This window comes from Callorhinus ursinus, unplaced genomic scaffold, assembly GCF_003265705.2.
Source record: "Callorhinus ursinus isolate GAN/ISIS: 27379988/994484 unplaced genomic scaffold, GSC_fseal_2.0 scaffold11, whole genome shotgun sequence".
NCBI lineage: Eukaryota > Metazoa > Chordata > Mammalia > Carnivora > Otariidae > Callorhinus > Callorhinus ursinus.
The window spans coordinates 23,915,409-23,942,439 of NW_027397073.1; the positions used below are offsets into that span (position 1 = coordinate 23,915,409).

The window sequence follows — 27,031 nt, forward strand, 5'->3', positions numbered from 1 at the left end:
GGGCTAGGGAAGAAAGCTCGGCGGGGGGAACAGGGACACACCGAGGCAGAAGCAAAGAGCGGGGAGAAGCTGGGCCTTGCTTAGCCCATTTTAGGGAGGTGTGTGGAAGAGTTGAGTTTATCCTGAAGACAAAGGGAGTGAAGCCGTTCTCCGATTCTCACTTCTCCCCACCCAGCCTCGTCCTTTCTCAGCCCCCCCCCCCCCGTCTGAGCCACGCATTACCACAGCAGCGCTGTTCCGTTCCCAAACCATGGCTACCATCCATCTGCACCACATCCTCTTTCCACCTAGAGCTCCCTTGGCTGCCTGCAAATCCCACGGGTCTGAGACAACCCGCTTCTCCTGGGAGACCTCCTGGCGCCTCCCTCTGTTCCTTGGTGCCTCTGTTCATACTAATTCCCCTCATAGAGTGGTTCTCGGCAAGAGGCCGTGTTGCCCACAAGGAACCTTTGGCCATGTCCGGAGACATTTCAGCGGTCACAGCTGGGTAGGGGACAGGGGGGCTGCAGAGTTACCGGAATCCAGTGGGTGGTGGCCCAGATGCCGCCGAAGGTCTGAGAGGACAGCACCCCTGCCAACAACAAAGAATTACCTAGCCCAACATGTCCATAGTGCTGAGGCTTAGAAACCCTGCTGGACAGAAATCTGCTGCCCACCGGTCCCTTGCTCCTGTTGGGGGGGGCATGCTCAGAAAGCGGCTGCCCGGATAGTCGCTTACTTTGCCTCTCCAGCTCCTGGCACGGGGAATCATGTCAGGAAGTATCTGATGGGTGAGTGGCAGCCCGTGATGAAGGGCATCGCTCGGGGCTGCTACTTCTGTCCCTAGCCCTCCCCACCAAAGCAGGTTGCAGTCTCTGCGGACACACATCAGTTGTGTTCATCATAATGGGCAGTAACTTGTGGATGAAGAACAGCGTGTGGCAATTAGTTAGGTGCATAAATCTTTTTACCAGCCTTTTCTTGTTTGAAATCCTGTGGGGAGGCAGAACACGCCCGTTCACCTGGCTCTCCATGAAAGGGCTTAGACTCTGCCTGGCGGTGTCAGGATGACCCACGCTGGTCAGAGCCTCATTCCTGGAACTCTCAGCACTACATCCGCAGGAGGACTTGTGATAGAAACCGAGTCCATCTGAACTGAAAGAATGAAAAAGCAGCAATACCGTGTAGCAGAGAAGGGATGGTTTCCTGGAATATAGTTTTGAGCCACATTTTGAAGGACGTTGAAAACTCTGAAATTGGAAGACATTGGATTGTGTGAAGAGACTGTTGACGAATTAAGTACTTGGAGCTTTTTGTAAGCCTCCGGAGATACTGTGTATCAGCGGTTCTCCCTGTGCAACCATAGAGAGCAAGCCATCTGCCGATCCGTCAGTCCACCAGAGCAGCGGGCGCACCTGTGAGAGTCACTGCCTTCTGAGCCCCTACAGAGTGGGGGAGGACAGGTGACCTCATTCCTGGACTCCAGCCTTGTTGAAATTCTCTCCTGACCCTTCCGACTTGATGCTGAGCTTTGCGGGGGAGGGGCAGCTGTCCTCTGACGTCACCCCCCAGTGCCTTAAGCTGAACTTTAAAGCTAGGGGGGAAGGGAGGGTAGCATTTACTCATAAATAGTTGAAATTCAGAAGTCAGGAAGGTTTCTGTCCTTTAGCCAGCATCCCTTGGGCCTCTGTTCTTGCTTTTTCTACCAAAGGGCTCTGACAGAGTCTGAAAGGTATTTGTTGGTAGTGCCGGTGGGTCCATCAGGGACCTATCTCCTAGGCAGTGGTCCCCGGAGGTCACCCTCTAGGCTCAGCTCACCCTCAGTCTCAGGTGAACATGGTGGTGTACCAAGGATATCCTCTTTGAGGCTCTTTCTACACAGGCTGGGAGGAGTCCTCCCCCGCCCCCCCCCACCCAACCACCGCCATCAGATCATGACATGTACCAAACATGGCCAGAAGTGAGGACTTGAACCAGGGAACGCAGTCATTCACTGCGTCACCCACCAGTCTTGGAGCTATCTGTGGAGAAGCTCATTCACTTAGAGCCTGTCTCATACTCCTCTTTTTATCTCTCATCACATTGAGCACAGGGCACTGTGCTCAGTGAATTGGCTTATTTGTGGAATGATTTTTTTTAGCAGCTTTATTGAATATAATTCACATACCATAGTTTACCCATTTAAAGTGTACAATTCATTGGTTTTTTTAAAGTAGTTTTACAACTGTCGCAGAGTCTAATTTTAGAATATTTTTATCACCCCTCCAAAAAAAACTATCCATTAACAGTCACACCCCATTCCCCATCCCATCCTTAGGCAACCACTAATCTACTTCCTGTCTCTATAGATCTGCCTATTCTGCACATTTCGTATAAATGGAATCATACCATACGTGACTTTCTGACTGACCTTTTTCACTTAGCATCATGTTTTCAAGATTTATCCATATTGTAGCCTGGATCAGTACTTTATTGCTTTTTATTGCTAAATAGTATTTCATCATATGGATATGCTGTATTTTGTTCTTCAGTTCATTGATGGACTTTTGGATTGTTTCCACTTTTTGGCCCTTTTGAATACTCCTGCAACCATCTGTATACAAGTTCTTATGTAGACATAGGTTTTCTTTTCTCTTGGAAACCTAGGAATGGAATTGTTGGTCTTACCAGGGTTAAAATGCAACTTACGAGGAACTTCCAAAGATGCTGCACTGGTTTATGTTCCATCAACAGGATATGAGAATTCTGATTTCTCCACGTCCTCTCCAACATTTGTAATTATTTCTTTGTATCATAACCATCATAGTATATGTGAGGTCTTGGTTTGCTTTCCCCTAATGATGTTGAACATTTTGTCCTGTGCTTATTGGCCATATGAAGAAGTATCTGTTCAGTTTTTTTCCCCTTTTTTGATTGGATTTCTTTTTCTCTGTTGAGTTGTAAATACTCTATATTCAGGGTCCAAGTCCCATATCAGATAAATAATTTACAAATATTTACTCTAACACTGTGAGTTGTCCTTTGCTTTTGATAGTATCCTTTGAAGCCAAAAAGTTCTTAATTTAGATGAAGTCCAATTTAAATGTTTTTTCTTTGGTTGCTTGTGCTTTTGGTGTGGTATTAAGAAACCATTGACTAATCCAAGGTCACAGAGATTTTCTTCTAACTCTTACATTTAGGTCTTTGATACCTTTTCAGCTTATTTTCGTAGTATGAGGTAGGAGTCCAATTTTATTTTGTATGTGGAAATCCAGTTGTCCCAGCCATTTGTTGAAAAGACTATTCTTTCCTCATTGAATTGTTTACTTCTGCAGTTGCCCTGTCTAGAATCTCCAGTGCAACATTGAATAGTTTGGGTGAGAGCAGATATCCTTGTGTTTGTCCTGACCATGGATGCAAAAGGCATTCTGTATTTCACCATAAAGTCTGATGTTGTGGGTTTTTATGGATGCCCTTTATCAGGCTGAAGAAGGCCCTTTCTATTCCTAGCTTGTTGAGTGTTTTTATCATGAACATTTGGTAGCATTTTGTTAAGGGTTTTTTGCATCTGTACTCATAAGAGATAATGGTCTGTGGCTTTCCTGTGATACCTTTGTCTGGTTCTGGTATCGAGATGTTACTAGCCTCACAGAACGAACTGAAAAGGGGCACCTGGGTGGCTCAGTCTTTGGGCATCTGCCTTCAGCTCGGGTCATGATCCCGGAGTCCTGGGATCGAGTCCCGCAAGGGGCTCCCTGCTCCCCGGGGAGTCTGCTTCTCCCTCTGCCTCTGACTCTTGCTCCTGCTCGTGCTCTTGCTCACATGCTCTCTCTCAAAATAATAAATTAAAAAATCCTTAAAAAAAAAAAAACCTGAAAAATGTTCCCTCCTCTACTGTTGTATGAAATAACCGGTGCAGAATAGATACTAATTTTTCCTTCAAATTTTTGCTAAGTGGTGGAATGATTGATTTTTTTAAAAGATTTTATTTATTTACTTGAGAGCGAGAGAAACAGCATGAGAGAGGAGAGGGTCAGAGGGAGAAACAGACTCCCCGCTGAGCAGGGAGCCCGATGTGGGACTCGATCCCAGGACACTGGGATCATGACCCAAGCCGAAGGCAGTCGCCCAACCGACTGAGCCACCCAGGCGCCCTAAGTGGTGGAATGATTTTAAAGTCTCTGTTTCCACTTAGTGCCTAGTGAAGGTACTGTTGTAGAACCATCTACAAACATTCGTCAGCACTCCATGCTGTGCCTGCCGCTCTTACCCCACATACATCACCTCACTGAATCCTGAGAGCAGCCCTGTGAGGTCCGGGTCCATGTCACCGAGGGGCACCTGCGGTTTCTAGAGCCAGAGCTCTGTTTGCTGTGCTATGATAGTGGCGTGATCGCAGGGGTTCTTTCCGTGCTGCCTTGGCAGTCGTTCAGAGAACCTCCGGGGAAGTGGGACTCAAGTCCGGATGCCTGAATTAAGGGCCCTTGGGCACGTGTTCCTCCTTTTCCTGTCCAGTTTCTGCAGTGCTCGCTTCCTTACCTCTGTCATGAAGGCAGGGATGCAGCATTGGTAGGGAAAACGGCTCGGTGGCCTTCTACAAAAGGAGTCTCCAGGGGGTCCAGAGAGAGAATGCAGAGGTGGTTCCATTGCACACGAGCTCTCATGTTACAGGAGAAATAGAGCTCTCTCTCATCCTCCTTGATAACAGCTAATAACTTCTCATTCTCTTAGAACATGTCTGAATTGTTATATTTTTAAATCTATACAAATATTTGCCCCAATCTTGAATAACCAAAGATTTTCAGTTTTGAAAAAGCTTGCCACACGTGGTTTTAATTCTTCTTTCTCTGAGCAGACCAGAATTTTTCTTTAATCACTGTTTTCTTTTTGTGCCATTTCCAGTACCATTCACTTCATGCTTCGTTTGGGGGTCTCGTCAGAAGCTAAACACTAGAGCTCCCTTTCCTTCTGCAGCACCCGAGCTGTGCTGGTCCAGGGAGACAGGCAAGGGCAAGTGGGATGAAGACCAGAGAGAATTCTTCATTGTGAGCTCTGGGCTTTCCTGACACTCAGGTTTGAGAGCTCAAAATTTACCGAGACAAGCAGCCAAACACAAGAGGTGAAAGCCTGTCGTTGTTATCAGTTCCTGCGCATGGCATGTGAGTGTCGTGCTGACTTTTCATGAGGTTTTTGTGGGCCCTGGAAGACCATGAAGAGTGGTGAGCTCATCTATCTTGTTTTAATGGGATTTTTCTTTCAGTGTAACAATTTTTCCCCTTGAAACGAAAGCAGTTTTGGCTGACTTGATTTTCTTTTTTCCTTTTTTATTTAAATTCCGTTAGGCAACATATAGTACATCATTACTTTCAGATGTAGTATTCATTGATTCATCCGTTACGTATAACACCCAGTGCTCATCACATCACGTGCCCTTCTTAACCCAGTTACCCCATACCCCCACCCCTCTCCCCTTCCCCAACCCTCAGTTTCCCAGTCAAGAGTCTCTCATGATTTGTCTCCCTCCCTGATTTCTTCCCATTCAGTTTCCCCTCTCTTCCCCTATGATCCTCTGCACTATTCCTATATTCCACATACGAGTGAAACCTTATGATAATTGTGTTTCTCTGATTGACTTATTTCATTTAGCATAATACCCTCCAGTTCCATCTATGTCTATGTAAATGGTAGGTATTCATTCTTTCTGATGGCTGAGTAATATTCCCTTGTATATATGAACCACATCTTTATCCATTCATCTGTTGAAGGGCATCTCGGCTCCTTCCACAGTTTGGCTATTGTGGACACTGCTGCTATGAACATTGGGGTGCAGGTGTCCCTTCATTTCACTACAACTGTATCTTTGGGGTAAATCCCCAGTAGTGCAATTGCTGGGTCGTAGGGTAGCTCTATTTTCAACTTCTTGAGGAACCTCCATACTGTTTTCCAGAGGGGTTGCACCAGCTTGCATTCCCACCAACAGTGTAGGAGGGTTCCCCCTACTCCGCATCCCCACCAACAGTTATTGTTTCCTGCCTTGTTAATTTTAGCCATTCTGACTGGTGTAAGGTGGTTTTTCATCGTGATTTTGATTTGTATTTCCCTGATGACAAGTGATATGGAGCATTTTTTCATGTGTCTATTGGCCATTTTTATTGACTAACTTGATTTTCTTAAGAGCATTTAAACATAACCAGCTGAACCTCAAACCCTACAAAAGGAGCCTTTCCTTTGCCCTGCAAAGGAGTTGCACAGGGCAAACATTTTCTCCTGTTGCTCTCTCTTTCAGCAAGTTGCAGTCCTGGAGCAAGAAAATGCCCTCTTAAAAGATGAGAAAGAACAGCTTAACAACCAAATCCTGTGCCAAGCGAAAGGTAAGTGCAAAGTTCTTGATTTTTCATTTTGGAGTTCAATTTCTTTTCCACACTGATTTTCCCCCAAAGACTCCTAGCAAGAACACGGTCAAGATGGTGCACTGGAGAAAGGGCCTTAATACACATAGAAGAAGGGCGGTCTTTATGACGCTGCTGTGACTCTTGGATTTAAGAGTTGAATGCGGTGAGACATGCACGTAATGGACAAAGTAGTGCGTGGGGTTTGGAGCCCAGGGAACCGGCACTCAAAGAACGACTATAGTCCTCAGTTTCTTCATCTGCAAAATGGACATAAAAGTACAGGCCTCAGAAGTATGAAGCACTTAGCATGGTGCTTGACACATAATGAGCACCTAGGAGCTGTCATTCCTGCTGATTTTAAACTTTAGCATCCATAATACATGTTGTGATTTCTTCTGTTAATGTTTGCTGGAGGACAAATCGGGTCAGATCCCAGCCAGTCTTGCACCACCATCAACCGCCATGTGCTGTCTGGCCAAGGAGAAGCAGTGGGTGTCCACAGACCCCAGTCCTTGCCTGGCTCAGTGGATCCATTAAGCAAGTCACTCACCTTCTCCCATCCTTAGGTCTCTCCCCTACCTGAACCACCCGAGGGCACAGTCCTGCCCAGCATGAAATCTCATTTTCAACGAGATTCAGTTTCAATTTCTTAGACTTTTTAATTTCCCTTTAAAAATGATTTCTTTCTACTGGTCTAAATAAAGTTTTGGTTGTGGGGGAAAGCCCATCCATGTGATCTATTTGCCTTCCATCCTTCAATCTCCCTACACTTCAAGAACATGGAAGATCAGGAATGGGGACAAAAGTGGGGAACAAAGCCTGGGTTCTTCCAGGGACATTGCTAGCAGCTGCCGTGACAGTCGTCACGGGAGAGAAGTTGGTGCATTAAGTGAGGGAATGTCCCATAGGCTGTCTGCTTCTCCTGCGCTTTCCCAAAAGGGTGGCCTCTCCCCCTTCTCTGAAGACTGACTCCACCATAACCAGCTGCCCTTCGCTCTGCAGTGGGTGAGGTTGCTGGATAAACGCATCCGGGGTCCGTGGAAGGAGCTCGTCGTGGACAACCTTTTAAGAAGAGATTAATCAGGGGCGCCTGGGTGGCTCAGTCATTGGGCATCTGCCTTGGGCTCAGGTCATGATCCCAGGGTCCTGGGATCGAGCCCCATGTCGGGCTCCCTGCTCTGCAGGAAGCCTGCTTCTCCCTCTCCCACTCTACCTGCTTGTGTTGTTCCCTCTCTCGCTGTGTCTCTTTCTGTCAAAAAAATAAAATCTTTAAAAAGATAAAAGATTAATCAGAAAACATGAGGCAATCAATATATGTGAGGGGAATCCATTCAGAAAGCAAAACTGCAGCTTAGTGTGCTTGCTTTCCAGATGAATTTGCCCAAAACTCCGTCAAGGAAAATCTTGAGATGAAGAAAGAGCTGGAGGAAGAGCGCTCCCGCTACCAGAACCTCGTGAAGGAATATTCGCGGCTGGAGCAGAGATACGACAACCTTCGGGATGAGCTGACCATCATCAAGGCAAGGAAGGCAGTCCTGCCCCTGTCCCCACGCCGGCCCCACATCTGGCTTTCTGCCACCACTCCTGCACAGCTCGGGGCCCCGCGCTGCCGCCCGCTGTGCTGCACCTGCCGAAGGTTCTCACAGAAGTAACGGGTCCCGGCGGTCCTTCCCAGGGATGGCTCCTTTTCCAGCTTTTGGGGTCTCACAAAGATCTCAGGAGCCTAAGGAAAAATCCCACCCAGGTGTATGCTGTCTGTCTTGTTCCCTGTTCTGGGAAAATTCCTGAGTTGAAACAGTGACGGTGTGCGGGGAGTTCTGATCTCTGCGTCCCTGGCAGGTACTGCAGAGAGATGCCCAGGGGCTGATCGTTTCTCCCAATCTTCGATTGAAACGCAATAGAGAAATGTCCTATTTCAGGATTTGTCATTCTTTTTTACCCCACATAAACATTGCCTCCAGAAATGCATCCTCAAATGAGATTGATAAGTTAATTGCATAGAAACCAGGAAGAGAAGCTAAATAGGAACATATATAAATACAAAATTTTCTGACCAAGATCAGTTTTTACTCTCAAAGCCAAATCATATGCAAGGGGAAAAAAAAGTATTTTTAAATGAACAGTATAAATGGTAACCTCTATTTCTAATATGCTTACTATTTTCATAACATTGGGGAAGCACAAGTGCAGTATGAGGCCGTTAGCGGCAGTTTGCCAGGGGGCCAATGACAGGATGGTGTGTTTGTACTTTCAGGGCAAGACCAGGAGAATACGGGTGGCTTCCCCAGGACTTTCAGAGAAATTGGCCTAAGTGTTAGGGATTTGGATCTCAGGACGAGACTCATCAGGGAGTTCGGTCCTGCCATGGGTTCCTTCTCATGGGCATTTGGTTAGCTACATGGATGATGGTCAGAACTGTCAATGAAGTTCCTGTGGGAGTAGCTCCGTTAGCCATTGTTCCCAGCAACAGTGACACCTGTTCTTGTTGACAAATGAGGCAAAAGACCAATTCTAGGATCTACTGGCCTTTGAAAAGGAACAGTTCTTGTTAACAGTAGTTCGTTATGAGTACTCACAGTTTTCTCCTTCAACAGCAAACCCCAGGCCACAGGCGGAACCCATCAAACCAAAGTAGCTTAGAATCTGACTCCAATTACCCCTCCATCTCCACATCTGAGGTCGGAGACGCAGAGGATGCCCTTCAACAGGTGGAGGTGAGTAAGGCAGGCTCGAGGCTGCTGTCCGTGGTCCAGGGGGAGTGAAGCTCTTTGAGGTTTCCCAGCTGGAGAGAGACTTCCTCTTCTGGTTGGTGGGGCTTCTTCCTGACAGACGGATCACTTGGACTGCAGTGCACTTACAGACAGCACCCTGGAGCTAATATTTACTGTGCAAAGTGATACATTACTGTTCACCTTACCTACTATCCAGGGAGAAAGGAAGAAGGTAAATCCCTGGTGGGCACTCTTAGAAAACTGAGAACCTATGGCAGAGAGGTAAAATGACGGGCTTGAGAAGGAAGAGCTCTGGGGCACCTGGGTGGCTCAGTCAGTTAAGCCTCCGACTCTTGATTTCAGCTCAGGTCATGATCTCAGGGTCGTGAGATTGAGCCCCGTGTCCGGCTCCATGCTGGGCGTGGAGTCTGCTTGAGGTTCTCCCCCACCCCCCCGCCTCTCTAATTAAAAAAAAAGGAGGAACGGTATAGTCATTAAAATAGAGATTATCATCCCCATTTAGTATCACAGCACATACAGAATATCCATACGTATGGAAGAATTCTTTTTTTCCCTGACCAAGAAGCTGGATCAAACTCGGAGAAGAATTATTTGGAATATTTGGAACCACACATGTTTGCTGAGTGACTGCATCTTTGTCTCTAAATACGGTACCACTCAGTGGACTTGGTAACCCGTGTGTGGTTTTGTCAAAGGTCCATAGTCACAGTTTTTCCTCCAGCATTTGAAAAGAAGAAAATCACAAGTAGATAAGACCTTACAGAGCACATGAAAGACCTCGAGGAGAGATGGTCACAAACACGAATGTGCTCTGAGTACGTCTTTGTGCCAGGCACCGTGGGTGAGCCCTGGAGGAGGAGTGGTCACCGAGCCAGAGACAGCCCCTGCCCTCGCGGGGCTTGTCGGGTGCAGAGTCAGGCAACCATCAGGTGATGGGGGAAGTTTGGAATATAACTGCGGGTATGTGTGATGCATATGATGAGCGCGAGTGACAGAAGGTAGGGAAGGAGCCCCTGGGACAAGAAAGCGGTCTGCTGTACAGTTCAGTGGTCTGCTGCTGGTTGTGAGCGCCTGGCAGGGGCTTAACGCACTCTTGCTTAAGGCCCCTGGTTTTACCATTGCATCTCCTAAGCCTGGGTCCCGGAGGCTTCAGCCTCTTGAGCTCCAGACGGGCCTCCCAGGTGTACATGTGGCCTTTTCTGCGGACATAAGCACTTCCATCGGGGCTTCATTCTTCAGGGAAACTGAGGCCGGTTTTTAGGGTGAGCCAGGGCAGAGCACACTGCACTCCTGAAATGTGTGTTGAACCAAGTTATATAGTCACACACGTATACACGTGCACTTTAAAGTCCACATGGCTACGCTCATGCAGACACCCACATTCTCACACGCACACCTACACACAACAGAACCCCCGGGGACAAAGCCAGGCCTGAATCCGAAGGGGAAAAATCTGGGAAACTGATGCTCTACCATCTGTGGAAAGAAACGGGTCCCATGGCAGGAAGTGTTGGTTCTGTTTCAAGGCGCCATCAAGTGGTGTTCAGTAACCCATTTGCAGAGATCGGTCACCACATTGAATCTTCGTCAGGAAGCGTTAAAGCCTGCACTTTCCCATTTCTCTGGTATGAGACCATTTCCTTAAGTGAGCTCTTTTAACTTCCAAATAAAATGGCTGTGTCTTTATCTATTCTTGGAACGTATGAGTGGTTATCTTAAGTGGCTCTCACAGAAATATAAATGGCCAAGACTCAAATGTTATCTAGACAGAAAATGAGCCTGGGGTGCCAACTTTACTATGAGAACTGATGGTTGGTTGGCACTGGCTTTGCCTCTGGGGCGTGGATTGATGTCTGGGTGGAGAGAGAAGACAGGCAGCTGAGAGGCAGGCGGTATGTCCCCTACGGCGCTGAAGCTATTGAAACCTCCTTCCCGGCTCCCTGTGTTCCCCTGAAGGACATTGGCCTGGAAAAGGCGGCCATGGACATGACGGTCTTCCTGAAGCTGCAGAAGAGAGTGCGGGAGCTTGAGCAGGAGCGGAAGAAGCTGCAAGTGCAGCTGGAGAAGAGAGAGCAGCAGGACGGCAGGAAGGTGCAGGTGCGTGCTGGCGCTGCAAGCCTACAGAGCGGCCCCCGGGTGCTGGCATCAAACGACCCAGCACCCTCCTCCCATGGCTCACGTGGCAGGCTGTGACCACTGGGGTCCTGAGGGTGTTGGGTGCCAGGAAAGAGCTTCTCCTCCTGTTGGTGTCATGTTGAGTCTTCTCTGCCGGCCGGTGCCCCCACACCACCCCAGAAGGACAGGAGGAGGCTATCCCAAGTACCCCCAGGGCAAGGGATTTCCAGAGGCAAAGCGGGGGTGGGGGCCTGTAGTATTGTCCCCTATTTGCCAAGAGGGCTGGGATGTGTGATTCAAGTATAAATACAAGCCGCAGTCAGATTTTAGCAGAGAAAAATGATTGTCCCTTAGGTGGAGTCTGGTGTGGACTTGAGTTTAGCCCCAGTCAGGTAGGGTTTGCAGTTGCTCACCCTTCTATTCCATGATTGCTCCCTGGCCTCAGCCCAGATTATCATCTGTATCTTCAGTCTTGAAAGGATATTGCTTGAAAATCTCAGTGTCCCCAGATCTCAGTCTCTCTGTCAGGGACCTGCTCGGCACCTGCGCAATGCTCAGCACTCTGCTCATCGTAGGTATTCAAAATGTTAATGAAATGAGAGGAGATAAAAATGTAAGAAAACTCCCTAGCCATTGAGGAATTTGTGATCTAGGTTGGGAGGACCAGGCATAACATGGGTGAAAAATAAAGAATAACATCGGTAGTGCTTGAATACCTGCAAGGTTGTATGTATTGGTGTGCTATAGGAGTGGACAGAGCCCATGGAAGTTAGCAGTGAGACGAAGGGAGGAACCACGTGTTGTTTCTTGGGAGGTAGAAGGACCACTTCTAATGGGGTAGAAGGCTGATTCTGACATGGGTCACATCGTTAGCTGACCTCCTAGTGGATTTGTCAAAGGTCTGTGCTCTGTTCTTAGGCCTGGTTTGCCCGTTGTGGGGTTCAGCCCCCTTCCTGCATCTCAGCCTTGCGCCCACTCCGGCCTCTGCACACGGTCTCCCTTTGGTAGGACCTGGCTTCCCTTTCCCTTCAGATGTGACACAGACATTGATCTGTATTGCTAGCATATTCTTGGGTATTCTCCTGAGCGCTAAGTGGGGAGGTGAATCTTGTTGATGGACTTCAATCTCTAAGGTGGCTTAGCTTCCGAATGGAGAGTGAACGGATTAGGTTTACAAATGACTCGGTCCATTAGAAGAGAAGCTGCCCTGACAGGCAGCACAAGTCAAATGTATGAAAAGCCACATCGACGACACCAGACGGTGCCTGACATCAAAGTCCCCGGCCCACTCAGCTATCCCCAGACGTTCACCCTCTGGGTTCCCTACCGCAGAAATGCCAAATAATTTTGAAATCTTGGCTTGAGGATTTTTCTTTGATACCAAATTAAAAAAAAAAATCCCTTTCTTTAAAAGCAATCACTGAGCAAGTGTTAGAACATAGGCTTGCCCCCTAGCCCTGAATGTGTATTGAGGATCTCCCTTTAAGGAGAAGGATCTTGTTTTTGACAGTTTAGTAAGAAAAGCAGGAATGGGGCAGGGGATGGAAGTTATGTAATCCCCCTACAGCACCCTGAACCTGAACTTCCAGAGATCATGTTCTTGGATCTGCCCTTGGTTGTGAGAGGGATCCTGAACCACCTGCGTCTTTCCTCTGGAGAGATGTGCCCTGGGGTGTCAGCTATTAAGAGAGACCACGCTGTGGAGGAGGAACAGAGACGTCTATAGCACGTGCCATCAGCATGGGAGCCGGTCTGGCCCTGTATCGGACTTCCCATCCATCCAGCTCCCTTTTCCCAGGCCTGGCCCAGTCACCTTTGCCACCAGGGTGATTCCAACAGGCTGCCCATTTAGAAACATAACTGCCAGTCCACCTTAATACAGCCCCCCAGACTGTAGGTGATCTCCATGTTCCCAGAAACAAATGCACTCTGCAGCGATCCATGGCCACATGGCACATCCACACTTCACGGAATGCAAGCGCGGGTCTGTCACCAGGGCAGCAGGTGAAGAGCAGACCTGGACCGCTGCTGAGGCAGGAGGCAAGGCGGAGACTGGTACCCTGGACAGCAGCTTTCCCAGGTTGTGGGGGGGGGGGGGCAGGAAACCATGTGGTCAGTGCGGCAGCCCTGAATCTTGGAGAGTCTGCAAGAGGTGCTCAGCATTCTCTGCCTGGGATCACCTAATCCATGCATGGCAGGTGGTGGTCTTACCTTGGACCTAAGGCTGCTAACACGTAGAAAATCTAATGAAGCACTGTCAGGTTTTAGCTCCAAAACCTATCTTATTCAAGGACCTGTCACCCACCGCTTGAAATCACCCCGAGCACCCCACTTATGAAGGTGTTGCTGCCCCTTCTCAGTGACAGTTCAAGTCCAGTAGCTGCCAAATAATCATAGGAGTCATTGGTTCATTGAGTCCTAATGGGCTAGAATTACAGTTGCTGTCTACATCCTTCAGAGCTTAATGTCAGACAGCATTTATTGAGCATTGTAGGGGGTCAGCTGCCAGACTGCCTCCTGGAGAGGGACATGGAGGAAGCAGTTGGAAAAACAGAACACACACGTGCACACACATCCCAAAACACTTAAAAGTAACTCCTTAATCTTATTAATAACATAATTATAGATTAACCTTCTTAGTAAGTGTATAAGTGTTATGGTGCTGGTTTCCTCAACTGCTGGAACAAAGTCCCACAAACTGGATGGCTCAAAACAACAGAAATTTCTTCTCTCATAGTTCTGGAGGCCGGAAGTCAAAAATGAAGGTTTCAACAGAGCCGTGCTCTCTTAAAGGCTTTGGAGGAGAATCTGTTCTATGCCCCTCTCTCTGAGCATCCGGTGTTGCTGGAAACCCCTGGTATTAGCTCCAGTTCCCTGACCTGGCGCCATATGACTCCAGTCTCTGCCCCCATCTTCACGTGGCATTCCTCCCTGCGTGGGCGTGGGGTGTGTGTGCGCGTGCGTGCGAGACCTCCCTTTTTGTAAGGGCACCTTTAGGGCCCATCCTAATGACCTCATCTTGATTTGATTTTATCTGCAAAGACCCCATTTTAAATTAGGTTACGTTCAGAGGTACCAGGAGTTAGGACTTCAACATCTCTTTTGCGGCGACATAATTCAAGCCATAACGTAGTGTATGCATATCTGTATGCCTAAGGATCACGTGAATAAAGTCATGGAGGGGGTGAGGGCCGGCGGGAAGGGTCATTCGTGGAGAGCTTCCTGGTGGCCTGGAATTGTGAGCTGCATTTTGGAGGTGGGAGGGAAGTGAACATATGGGGGTGGCGGGTGGTGCGAGCACCTGTGCAAACAAGCATGGGGACCGTGGGTGGAAATACTCGTGTGGAGCAGCTGCATGTAGTCTGGGTTCACCTGCTACGTCCTCATCTGTGCAGGTGGAACAAGCAAAGAATGACCTAGACTCGGACCAGGATGCAGACCTAGCCTACAACAGTCTGAAGGTAAGATCCCCTTGAGTTTCTTCATCTCTGAAATGCAGGAAAATGTGTACTTAGTACAAGGAGCTATAATCTATACTCATAGGAAACACCAACAAGGTGATTTAGTTCAACTTTGGCACTAACTCCTTAGAATTAGCGCAGACCCCACTGGTGAGGGGCTCGGTTCCACAAGACGGTCCCCGCTTCAGATGCCAATCACATTGGTGGGTCCCCAGGTGACCCACACTCCTGTCCAATGTGTCTACAAGTCGAGGGTTCCCACAACCCCCTCCCCAAGTTTGATCATATGTCAGGACAGCCCACAGAACTCAGGAGAGCATTTCATTTACTATTACTGGTTTATTATAAAGGACACAACTCAGCAACAGCCAAACGGAAGAGATTTGCGGTGTCTGGGAAGGGGCATGGAGCTTGCATGTCCTCTCCAGATGCATGCTCCCTACCCCTACCTCCCTGTGCTCACCAACCTGAAGCCCTTTGAAGCCCTCGCTTAGGGTTCTATGAAGGTTCCATTCCACAGGCAACGATGATAAAATCGTTGGCCATTGATGGTTTGGCTCAATCTCCAGCCCTGCTCTTTCCCTTTTGGGGCATTGGTGGATGGGGCTGTAAGCTCCAGTGCTCTAATCTCAGGGTTGGTTCCCCTGGTAGCTGGCCCACATCCTCAGCATGAACTCGGTGGGGCCAAAAGAGGCTTGCTATGACTTACAACAGACACCTGTCTCACCCCTATCAGGAAATGCCAAGGGTTTTAGCACTCCTGAGTCAGGAACCAGGCACTGAGGCCAAATTTAATGAAAGATGTTCCTCTCGCCTCTATCACTAGGAGTTACGAGCGTTTTGGAAGCTCTGTGCCAGGAACCAGGGTCAGAACCAAATATGTATTTGTTGTTAGGTCACATATGTCTTTACATACTTGATATAGTTCCAGTTAAATAATATGTGACCAGTGGGATGAATTCACTTTGAAAAATGATCTAGACCTGCATGAAGGGATGGATGTCCCCGCGCACCCAGGGCTGGCCCAGCGAGCACTGGCAAGGTCGCAGGGTGAAGGCTCCAGGTCCCAGGGCAAGCAGGCCTATGGGGGGAGGGGGGGACTAGGTCCTGGGGCCGGGAGGGCATCTACAGAAAAGGGGCACTGGAGCATTCCCACTGCCCCACTCCCATTCCCAGAGACTTGAGAATTGGGAATTTATCCATTCTCCAGGGTCAGTCTGGCTCCACTCATGGGACCACAGATAACTCTGGTAACAGCTACATTGCCCCAGGAGAACAGTCCAGAATCGTGCCCATGGCTTCGTGGATGAGAGCCACAGAAGTGGGGGCTTTGTGAGGGCTTTCCTTTCTGATATATTGACTAGATTTATTTTTCTCATGTGATATTTAAAAGCTCCGAAGCCCCGTGGGAGGGGGGTGGGTGTGAGAGATGCCTGTGGTACAGGCCTTCTGCACGCGTTCTTCAGCTCCCGTCCCCTAGCACGTGAGCTTGTTAGGGTGCATTAGGACCGGTAAGATGGTCTAGCCCAGTGGGTCTCCAGGAGCAGTCAAGGACAGCCATCACTGTGGACGTGCTCAAAACGCAAATTCTCAGCCCAGACTGGCCGTGTCCATCTGTTTTCACACGCCCTCTCGAGGTTTCCGTTACCCACTCAACCCTGAGAACCACTACTATAGTCCAGGGCAAAACGCTGCTTCCAGGACGCCCATCCTAAGATCAGCTCAGAAGCTCCTCCTGCATTCAGCTGCCTCCTGAGGAAGATGCTCCACTCTGTTCCTGTAGGCTGCCAGCACAGGGCTGGGCTCACAGAGGGCTCCATAAATACTTGTCCCAAACGCTCGAAGCTCCATGACCACTCCGCTCTGGCAGGCCACGGTTCTGAGGTTACAAGACCTGGTTTTCCCTTCGTTGTCTCTGGTGAGACCTGGCTTAACCTGTGCACCCTGTCCCTGGGGCTGGCCCTGGGGACCCCTGGGTTTGCGGGAGACCAGTGTTGGGGAGGCTGTGATGCTTCTCACTTAACAGACCCAGACCCTGAGGGAAGTGATGAAGATGGGGTTTTTTGTCAGCCTGTATCTAGCAGGCCCCTGCTTTCTGAGGGCGTGGAGGGCAGGAGGTGTACTCTGCCCTCCCAGAGTGTAGACTTTGCTTGAGCAAAGATCTAAGCAGATGATGAGTCTACACACCTGGCTACTCAGCTGTCTTTTTAACCCGATCCTTACCAAACTGGATTTGAAAAACCTGCCCACAAGTACGTGGGGGAGATGAGGCGACTGTGGGGAGGACCCCCCTGACGAGTAGTGATTTTTGCTGAAACTGAATTCCCCTTGCCAGGATTTCAGGAATGGCCCCAGTCCTTCTCTAGTGCATGAAGGGGCAGAAGCACACCATTTGGGTACTGGGCTCCAGGCTTAGACGTGCCCCCTGTGGGGGTGAGAGGGGGTGGAAGGATCCTGGGGGGCGGGGGGGGGGCATCACACCTGCAGAGCATTGCTCAAGGAGGCCTGACAAAATGTGGCGGGGCTGGAAGGTGGGACTCCCTCAACCAGGTGTCGGGAATCTTGGGCACTAGTCCTGGCAGAGCCTCTAAGTTCATTGTGAGCCTTCTCTGCTCCGTCCTCAGTGTCCTCATTCAGAAAACGAAGAGATGGTTTATTTATATGGTCTCCTAGTTCTGTGGTTCTGTGGCTTCTGTAATAAACCTGCAACCAGTTCCCACTTATCCACTGTTTGGGGGTTGGGGTTGGGAAATTTTGAATCCCATATATTGCAAGGCCCTAAAAGCATTATACGTATGATCATCAAACTTGATATGGTCTGACTTTGTCAGACACAAAGTTAAATATTATATGCAAAAAGCTTGTTAAAATGCATTCTGAAGTTGAATTTCAGTGGTATTTTTGACTCTGTACACAGGTAGCTTTTCTTCTGCTGGCATTGACCGTGGGTGGCTTTCTATGTGACCAAAACAATAAGAGTGTTCCTGGTATACTCCAGAACTTTAGTCTATGTGGGGCTCCTTAGAATCGGGCGGGGATGGGGCGGGGGGAGAGTGCAATGATCTCTAGAGAAATCAGTTTAGGAAATCCTGCAGTCCAGATGCGCTCTTGGAAAGTCACAAAGTCCATTAACGTATTAAGGTTCTAGGAAGTCCAGTGTTGAAAGCATGTTGTTTAAAATTAACCTGACATTTCCACGAGGATGAGTTTCGTGGCCAAATACACTTAGAAATATGAACACTATCAGTCCCTTCAGGGAACGCTATCATAGAGGCCTCGTGTGAGATGCTTCACACCAGTGACTTAGGGCTGTGGATTCAAATCCAGTTTTAACTACTGACCTTTTGCCAGTCAGAACGTTTGTGGTGTGTGTGACTGTTAAAATGAGAAGGTTGCTCTTCGCTTCCCAGGAGTCCGGGCAGGTTGATTAAGGAAGGTGGAGGGAGAAGGCCACATGGGAAGGCTACCCGAGGTCCAGGGGGAAATGGAGTGTGTTGCTTGGGCTGTCTTCCAGAGGCAAGAGCTAGAGTCGGAGAACAAGAAGCTGAAGAATGACCTGAATGAGCTGAGGAAAGCTGTGGCCGAGCAAGCCACACAGAACAACTCCACCCACAGCTCCCCAGACAGCTACAGCCTGCTGCTGAACCAGCTCAAACTGGCCAACGAGGAGCTTGAGGTTCGCAAGGAGGAGGTGCTCATCCTCAGGACCCAGATCGTCAGTGCTGACCAGCGCCGACTCGCCGGCAGGAGCACGGTAACAACGTGGCAGCCCCCGGCCGGGCTTGTGAGGGGGTGACACTAGGTAACAGATGTGGGGTTTTACTTACATATCTTTACCCATGAGAACCTTAAACTTAAAAGAGCAGACTCTCCTGCTCCAGGTTCTCTCCCCTAAAGGCAAAGCAAGATACTTGCTGCCCTTTCAGCATGACCTTTCATGGCAGACTTTGCTAGACGTTTCTGGAATCTGCTGAAGTTACTCAATACAAACGTGTTCAAAAAGAACAACGCACAGACTTAGAAGCAAGGGCCATGGCCTCGGCAGCCCTCTCGGCCGCCCTCTCGGCCTTGTTTTTCACCTTGTGCTTTGCCCCTTGGTGTTTGCTATGATTCTGAGGTAGAGAAAGTCTTTCCTCTTAGCCCTCCCCGGGCTGGGGGGTGCGGGGGGCAAGTGCGGCTTAGCATTTGTTCCTAATGTTTTCACCTTCTGGGACAGACCGGGGAGTGGGAGGGAGGGGACAGAGGCTACCTGGGTCACTCTGGGCATGGCCCAGGGATGACATGGGGGGATACGTAAGTAGTCATGAGTGTTGAGGATCAACACTGAGACAGATTTTCACCCTGTCCTTCGGATTTGGGGTGCTGTCACCTCCAGAGACACTGTCACTGTCATCCCCCCCCCTTGGCCCCCCCAACCACCGCTCCACACTCAGGGCCTTTGCAGCCAGGCCTTGTCATTCTGTGCCTTTGAAAGTCACATTCCCGCCTGGGTTTAACTGCTGTTATTTGAGGTCATCCTGGGCCTTTGTTTTTTCCCCAAAAGCTTGGCTTTTTTTCTTTGTTTTTAAGTAGTGCCCATGCCGAGCATGGAGCCCAACATGACACTTGAACTCACGACCCTGAGAACAAGACCTAAGCTGAAATCAAGAGTGGGATGCTTAACCGACTGAGCCACCCAGGCGCCCCCCGCCCCTGCCGAAAAAGCTGGTGTTTATGCCTCTGTATATAAAGTTGCTTCATGACAGTTGTTTATGTGACTAGAGTTTAATTTTAATCTGGGACCTTCTAGGAGCCGAACATTAATGCCAGAACAAGTTGGCCTAACAGCGAAAAGCACGTAGACCAGGAGGACGCCATTGAGGCCTATCATGGGGTCTGCCAGACAAACAGGTAAGTCCCCCTCACAGTAGCGCTACCTGGATGAGGCGTTGGGAAAGGGTCTTACCCGAGCTAATGCGTGACGTCTGCTCCTCAGACACTGACCACGTGCTCAGCATCAGGGTCTCCTTATTGCAGGAGGCAAATGAGAAGGAGCTGACTCAGTGACTCCCATGCCCTTAGGAAACCACTTGTTGGGCGCCCGGGTGGCTCAGTCGGTTGAGCGGCTGCCTTCGGCTCAGGTCATGATCCTGGAGTCCCGGGATCGAGTCCCGCATCGGGCTCCCTGCTCGACAGGGAGTCTGCTTCTCCCTCTGACCCTCCCCCCTCTCATGTGCTCTCTCTCTCTCTCTCATTCTCTCTCTCAAATAAATAAAATCTTAATAAAAAAAAAAAAAAAAGGAAACCACTTGTTAGCTTCTGCAAGACTCCAGTAACACAGCCAGAGCCTCCGGAACGTAGATCCTCTGATAGGTGTTTGGAAAGGGACCCTCCCCGGGAGTGCTGACAGGAGGAGCAGGGAAGGCTGGTGAGAGTGGCTAGTCTCGCTGACAGGGAAGCCGGCACCCGATGAGCCCAACCAACCCGGCTGGGAGGGGCCAGCTGCAGCCCTTCGCTTTAATAGCAGCTGTACTCAGCCCGGCTGGTGGGCCCCAGTACCTAGCATTTAAGAGCTGGAACCCAAGCTAGACGCCCCAGAGGTTGGATGGGAGAATTCGACCACTGCCATATTGGCTAACATGAGTTTTCCCTGGATTTTAGTTAACCGACCACCTCTAGTCCCTCCTTAAGGATGAGCTCCCCAGGTCAAGGCAACAGAGCATGACTGGGGGAGGCAGCAGGGCCTGGATGAGCCCCCTGGGCAGTATGGCAGAGGGCTTGCGAATGCGCACTCGGGACTCCCTCGCTTACCGGCTATTTAGTAACTCCTCCATAACCGCTCAGTGCCTCAGTTTCCCCCTCTGAACTGGGGACAGTCACCGCAGTGCACCTCACTCACAGTGATGGAGAAGACCAGGTGAGTTAGTCTGTGTAATGCACTTAGAACACTGACCGCCATCATTAACGTCTTTGCCTCTGTGTGCCGCCGCGGGTACTTGTCAGAGCAGAGCTGGCCTTGTCCCTGGCTACCTTTCTCTCTCACCTCAACCGAATGTCACTCCGTCACAGAATTGTCAAAAACCTCAAGCACATCTGGAAAATGTCGGTAGGCGTCGCTGGGAGTGCAGCATGATGTTGTCAGCAAGAACGTCACAGGATGACTCAGAAACACTGTCTTCAGAGGTCCTCTAGCCCCTCTTTCTGCAGATAGGGAAACTGAGGCCCAGAAGGGGTGAGCGGCTCTGGCATGCAGCCAACCCAAAACCGAGACGAGGTATGATCCAGAAGGCCTCACTCCTGGGCTGGGCTGCTTCCAGCATGCTGTGTAGGTAATCAGAAGATGAAGGCTTTTAGCAGCCCCCAGGAGGAGAGTAAATTTCCGGAGAGCTGCAGTTCTGTCCCTGAAAGGAGAGAGAAGGAAATGAAGGTGAGCCTCTCGGTGCTGAAACTGGAGTCAAGATTTAGTCATTTGAAATGATCTTGGGTGAAGAAATGCATTGAATAAGAAAAAAGAACATAGGTAATACTTGAAATTTAAAAAAAGAAAGGAAGGAAACAAGCTGGACCCTGATGAGGGAGAGTGAAGGCAGATCTTTCTGATCTTCTACACTGTGGCTGTTATCAGCTGTCAGCTCCCTTTTTATTCACCCAAAATGCTTGTCAGGAATCCAGTCCTAGGGGCTGCCTACTTACCCTGGATTTTTCTTCCTTTGCAGCAGCAATCATGGTGGTGGTAAAATAAAAACAGCTTTTCTTACATCTTAAAATAATTGCATTCCCAGCAATCCTGGGGTACAATAGGGGACTCACAGCCCGTGACACCCAGTTAAGTACAGAAAGCTGCCTCAGGGTTGGAAGCCTGAAGAACCTGTTCCCCAGTGCCTGCCACACCTGGAAAGGGACCAGACGGTGGTGGGTTTGTGCCTCTCCCAGTTTAGTAATCCCAGCAGGGAGGGAGGTGCAGACGGTGATTCCTGGTGCCAGGCAGCCAGGCCATCTATTACGAGGGCAGCCCCTGCCCATAGGAGTGCTCTGAAGACCCAGCGGCTTCTCCTCTCCTGCAATTTCCCTGTAATGGAGAGTGTTCCTGTTGGAAGAGAAGTTGTATGAATGCATGTGTGATTTGGGGTGGAGGGAATTACAAAGATCTATCCTCTACCTAGGAAAAGCTTACACTCACGCACTGGAAGTTCCAGTTTGGAACTTCTTTCACTCCCTAACTTCCAGAGTTTATAGAGTTCTGTTTGATCTTTATGATTGTGTCTCTTCCTTTGTTTTCAAGTTTGGGAGAGAAGCCAGTATTGAGGGTCCGTTCCGGGGAGGAAGCTCAGGAATATGGATAGGTCTTCTGCTTCCAGACAGTGCTCTCATTTTCACATTTTGGGAACTAAGAGAAATCAGCAACATTATTACCATTTTATATGTGGCCAAAATCAAGTTAGAGGGCTGGTCCTTGCCCCAGGGATGGACTGCTGCAGACAGAGGTGGGTGTCTGGAGGGTTTGGAGGGTGGGGAAGTGGGCTAGCCTCGCCTCCAGGCGTGCACTCAGGTCACAGAGCTAGGTGGGAGCAGGAGTGTGGTGGGGGCTCAGGTCTAGCTCTGGGAACAGTGCTCCTTTGGCCACCGGCCATTTCCACTCAAGTCTGCGGAACTCCAAAGAGAAACTGAAAGTGCATTATTAGACCTTTGCTTGGGTCCCGGGAAACCTTGCTGGCCTCCTACCCAGCAGGTTCCGGGAAACAACAGGAGGCCCTTGGCACAAAAGGTAGCTTTGCCTGTTGGGCTGGTAAACCCAGGGTTATTACAGTGGGCCTGCTTGGGACCGTGGAGATCCAGAAGGGGGTGCATGCAGATTCCTTAGGATAGGCTTGGAGTTCATGGCTCATTTGGCCCTGAGCCCCAGCTGCTGTGGGATGTCTTGCTCAAAACAGCAAAGGAGCTGGGAGAGAGCCTCATTCTCCCCAGCTCGTTCTCTTGAGTCCTCGCTGTCACCGTTCCCAGCTGGAAACCCTCGGCTGGCTTCTGTGAGGCGATGATTCCCCCATAAGGTTTCCCAGAATTCAGTGAGTCCCAAGCCACCAGTACAATTCCTGTCTGCTGTAATTCTGTGGCACGGCCGTATTTATCCAGACAATTCACCTTCCCATGGCCCAGCCTGTAGTTTCAGGCATCTCTCTTGTTCGCAGCACTGGGGTTATGGCCTCCCATTCTCAGAGATTGTGGGGAACGTCTTGGGCAGTTGGGTGGAACCTCTGTAGGTGTGACCTACAGAAATAAGGACATCCATGGAGCACAGCATGCTCTTTTTAGAAACTGGAAAGCCACCATCTTCGCGCTCATAGGAACCTTGCCTATTTCCGTCCACAGGGAGCCGGGTCCTCGAACCAGGACTGAGGGATGGCGGTTGGGTTGTAGCGCTGACGGTCTCCACAGAGGGAAAGCAAATACTATCCTAGGCCTTTTCTGCTGCACGATCTTTACAGTTAATATGGTTATGTCATTAAAGATCTAGAGGGAACCTCAGATAAGCCAGTGGAGTACTTTCATTTTACACATGAAGAAACAGGTCCAGGGCATGTAGGCGGCAACCACGACATGCCTTTGGGGTGCCTGGTTCTCCAGCCAGGTTCCTCAACGCGGTCTTGCTGCCTTCCGCAGTTGGAGACTTTACCTGCTGCTTATTCAAGTGTCTGAAGCCTCACCGGGAATGGGGCTCAGCACAGTGGTGTCTACACAGGAGACTCTCCACGAATGTTGATTTGTTCATTGACCTCATGCACTTTATTTTTCAAAAAATTCCTGTGAGCTGCCGTTTGGGGTTTTCCTTCTCCTACCACTATGTGGCGCTCCCGCCCACGCATTCGCCCCTGATGGCATGCAGAGGGGAGGGAGACTCGCCGTGGAGGAATTGGTCCTCTTTCATCCAGAACAAAGGCCTGGACCTGGAGCTGGTTGACTGCATTTTCATTAACTGGTGTGCCTGACTTCCTGAGCACTGTGGGATGACTGGCCCGCACAGTCTCTACTTTTATCTTTGTGCATCATGGCTGGCCTGTTCCAGAATTAAGAATTCTGAGAGCGTCTCCCTCTGAGCAGGGATTAGCAACACACACGCATCCGCCAGAGCCTGAGGTGGGACTCAGTCTGCCATGGAGGGAACTATAGGAATGCGGTGACCCTGCAGGAGAGAGCCGGCAGCCCCCCGCTCCCCCGCCCCGCAGCATCTGGAGGGCCAGCCAGTGTGGGCGGGTGTCAGCGTCAGGCAAGTCCTCTCCATCTCGGGGTCCCTTCACGCATGGCAAACAAGATGGAGGAAAAGATCCTGTGTTCCTGTGCAGCAACAAGCACCTCCTCAAGAGGGGCTGCAGCTGTGCCTGGATTTCCTCCCAGTGGCTGCCCATGTGGGCTAACGTACTAGCTACTCAAAGGCGCTAGTTAAATGTGGTAGGAGCTGAGAAGGGAAAGGTGCTAGGCTGCCGGCCCCCCACGCCCCCAACACGGCCCGGGTCACTTTTGGATTTGCTAAGATAAGTGGAACATACAGGTGAGTTAAGTGCTAAGTACGGGAGGTGGGGCAGCTAAAAGTCTACAATCAAAGGCCGTCTCTGGGGAGGCCAGGCCTTGGTGGGAGCTCTGGACATTTGAGGAGCCAGAGTCCTAAAGAGGAGAGGTCACCAGGATCTACTTCTTGGCAGTAATCCCCTCGCTGCCCAGCTGAGGGGAGCACAAGCTGTGAAAGTACGGGATAGACTCAGGTCACAGAAGCATGCTCGCTGCTGTCTCCGCCCCTTCCCTCCTCTTCAAGCTTTTCAGGGTAGGACCTAGGGGCCATGTGACCAGCTTGGCTCAAGAAGCAGCTTGTGTGAGCCCTGCAAAGGCCTAGGGCCGCCCTTCATGAGGCTGAGCTCTGGTGAGGTAAAACGGGGTAGCTGGACCCCCCTCGACCTCCCCCAGAACCCAGCAGGAGCAGTACAGTGGCTCCAGGGGATGACTGTTTCTCCCTGTGAGTGACGAAGGGCTTGTTGGTCCATGCACACCACCTGCAGCTCCTCCGTGATTCCTGCCAGGAAGTTAGGATCCAACCAGCACGAGGAGGATCGCTAGCGCAGAGAGGGAGGGGCAGCATCCTGGCAGGTGCGAGGCGGCTCGGTCTGCCACCCACCGCCCCATTCCACTGGCCGTTGAGGATCTCCCGTGTGCCCAGGGCTGCAACAGTGGGGAGGTACATGGATAGGGGAGCACGGGACATGCGCCTGATCTCCAGGAGCTGCTCTTGGGGCACTGGGGAGAGCCAAAGGATTTGCAAGGAGATGGCAACTGGCCGTCTGCTTTCCAAGTTGAGTAAATAGGGATGCAGCCCAGTCCCCAGGGGGAACAGAGAAAGTTCAGCGGGCATCCTGCGTGGCTGTTTTTATTCACGGTTTCTTTACGTGTGACTGCAGCGAGGGCTGGAGGTGAGATTAGCTAATGCTTTTGTGTCCTTAGTGACAGGAGAACAGCACTGAAAAGCAGACAATATGTAGTCGTCTTCCCCAGGGTCACTGAGCCTCGTGTCCCCGGTTCGCGCGGAGCAGATGCACCATCCCCGGGAGGCCCTCTGCAGCTTCTCCCGCGAGGGCCTCGCCTCCCTGCCCTGGGTGTGTCTCTCCTGATTCTCCCTTTCCTTTTCTGAATCCTTCTCGGGGGAGAGGGGGGATGACCACTGATGTTCACAGAATTTATTGGGGCAAGTGCAACCCTTTGTTCTCGGCAACACGCTCCCCAGCCTGTCGTGATCTGCGAGCTCCCATGAGAGCACATGGACCCCATTCTGAGAGCGTTCTTAGGCGCTCAGGGTCTGGTGACAGCAAGGGAAGAAGGGAGGCTGGGAGTTCTTGAGCTTTTCCTTTTTTATATTTCCAGCCCTTGGCTGGAATGGCCTCACTTTCCTGGATGTTCTACCCCCCTGTCTCTTCCTTCTACACTCGATGTCCTGTTTTCTGTCCTTTATTTCTAGCAAGACTGAGGATTGGGGATATTTGAATGAAGATGGAGAGCTCGGCTTGGCCTACCAAGGCCTAAAGCAAGTTGCCAGGTCAAACATACGCCTTTCTACTCGTGCCTGCCTTGTCTGTCCCGCCTGCTCGTGTCTACGCTTACCTGTTTCTCAGCTGGAGTGGAGGCCGGGGCGCGATTCACAGGGGTCACCCTGCTGGCGCGCTGTGTCCAGGCTCCGTGTGGATGAGGCGGCGAGGCTGCTTGTGGGGGTCCAGGCAACAGCAGCTGATGGCTCAGGGGAACCTCCCTGGGGTCAGGACACTGATGCTTGCAGGATTTAAGGAACTTGCTGCTTCAGTGGAAGATCCAGAACTTGAATCCTGTTCCATTTGATACCAGAATCTGAATCCAGAAGCCACTGGCCTTGAGCTGTGGCTGAGCAGTTTAGCAGGGAAGTTAGACACGCACAACGTGATGGTTCTGTCCCACGTTGGCTGCCTGCGTGTGGCTCTTCAGGGCTGTGGCATAGCTTGGCACATTTGGGCCTCCCAGCAACTGATGGGGCGGTGGTCCGCAGGCTTGTGTCCCAGAAGAGGAAGCTGAGGTGAGTCCATGCTGGCCCAGCTCCCTCAGCCTGGTGGTGGTAGGGCCAGGCAGAAACCCGATGCCCTCACATAGTACCTCCGGAGCGTTGCCTGCTGATGACCTGCTGGAGGTCCCGTTACAGCAATGAGAATCAGTTCTTGGGAAAAGAACGTTCAGATCAGCTGGTTTTTGAGACAGTGTGTCTCCTGGCTCTGGGTTGCTATGTGGCCCCACTGCCTGTGAGCAAGGTGACCCCCGTCTCTTCCCTTGCTGGTCTCATGTGGATCAGAATGGGACCTGCCTCATGGAGTCATTACAAGGAATAGGGTTAACACAGGTGAAGCATTTTGTACATGCCTGGCACATAGTGCAGAATCAATATGAGCTGATATTTCTGTTATAATGGCTATTCAGTAAGATCTGCCCCATTGAGAAGTTTGTTTTATTGGAGGGAAGAGCGTATGTGTAAAACCAGGTGATTCCTTGTGGCTCTATATCGCCAGATTGGATTTTTTTTTTTTTTTTAATGAATACAATAACAAAACTGAAAGCGCAGACCTATGCATTGGGAGACCTGGCTTCTAGAACCAGCTCTGTCACTGGCTGAAGCCTTAGAACTCTTGGCCTCAGAGGAGGTGGCTAGCCTGGTGCTTGGCCAGGGATTCTCGGATCTTGCCCAGAACCCTGGGCTAAGCCACCCAACTACAGTCTGTGTGGAGAATAAGAAAGCTGTGGGCACAAACTCACAGCACAAATCGGGAACCGAATCTTGGGGGAGAGTCCCTAGAACCTAGGGATTTCTATTCTTTCTTGATAGGTTTATAACTTGTGA

General features: G+C 50.3%; 1 protein-coding gene across 3 annotated transcripts in view; it reads left to right on the plus strand.

Annotated features, from left to right (window-relative positions):
- The window catches only part of MYO5B (myosin VB), a 345,264-nt gene that overhangs the window by 296,307 nt on the left and 21,926 nt on the right, over positions 1-27,031 (plus strand). For 2 of the 3 annotated variants that reach the window (XM_025886612.2, XM_073898217.1), the window contains exons 23-30: positions 6,245-6,329; positions 7,722-7,870; positions 8,945-9,064; positions 11,039-11,179; positions 14,593-14,658; positions 18,173-18,412; positions 19,448-19,548; positions 25,634-25,711. In XM_025886612.2, coding sequence (XP_025742397.2) covers positions 6,245-6,329; positions 7,722-7,870; positions 8,945-9,064; positions 11,039-11,179; positions 14,593-14,658; positions 18,173-18,412; positions 19,448-19,548; positions 25,634-25,711 — 980 coding nt within the window. The remainder of the gene's footprint in view (positions 1-6,244; positions 6,330-7,721; positions 7,871-8,944; positions 9,065-11,038; positions 11,180-14,592; positions 14,659-18,172; positions 18,413-19,447; positions 19,549-25,633; positions 25,712-27,031) is intronic. The other variant, XM_073898218.1, reaches the window with a different exon arrangement.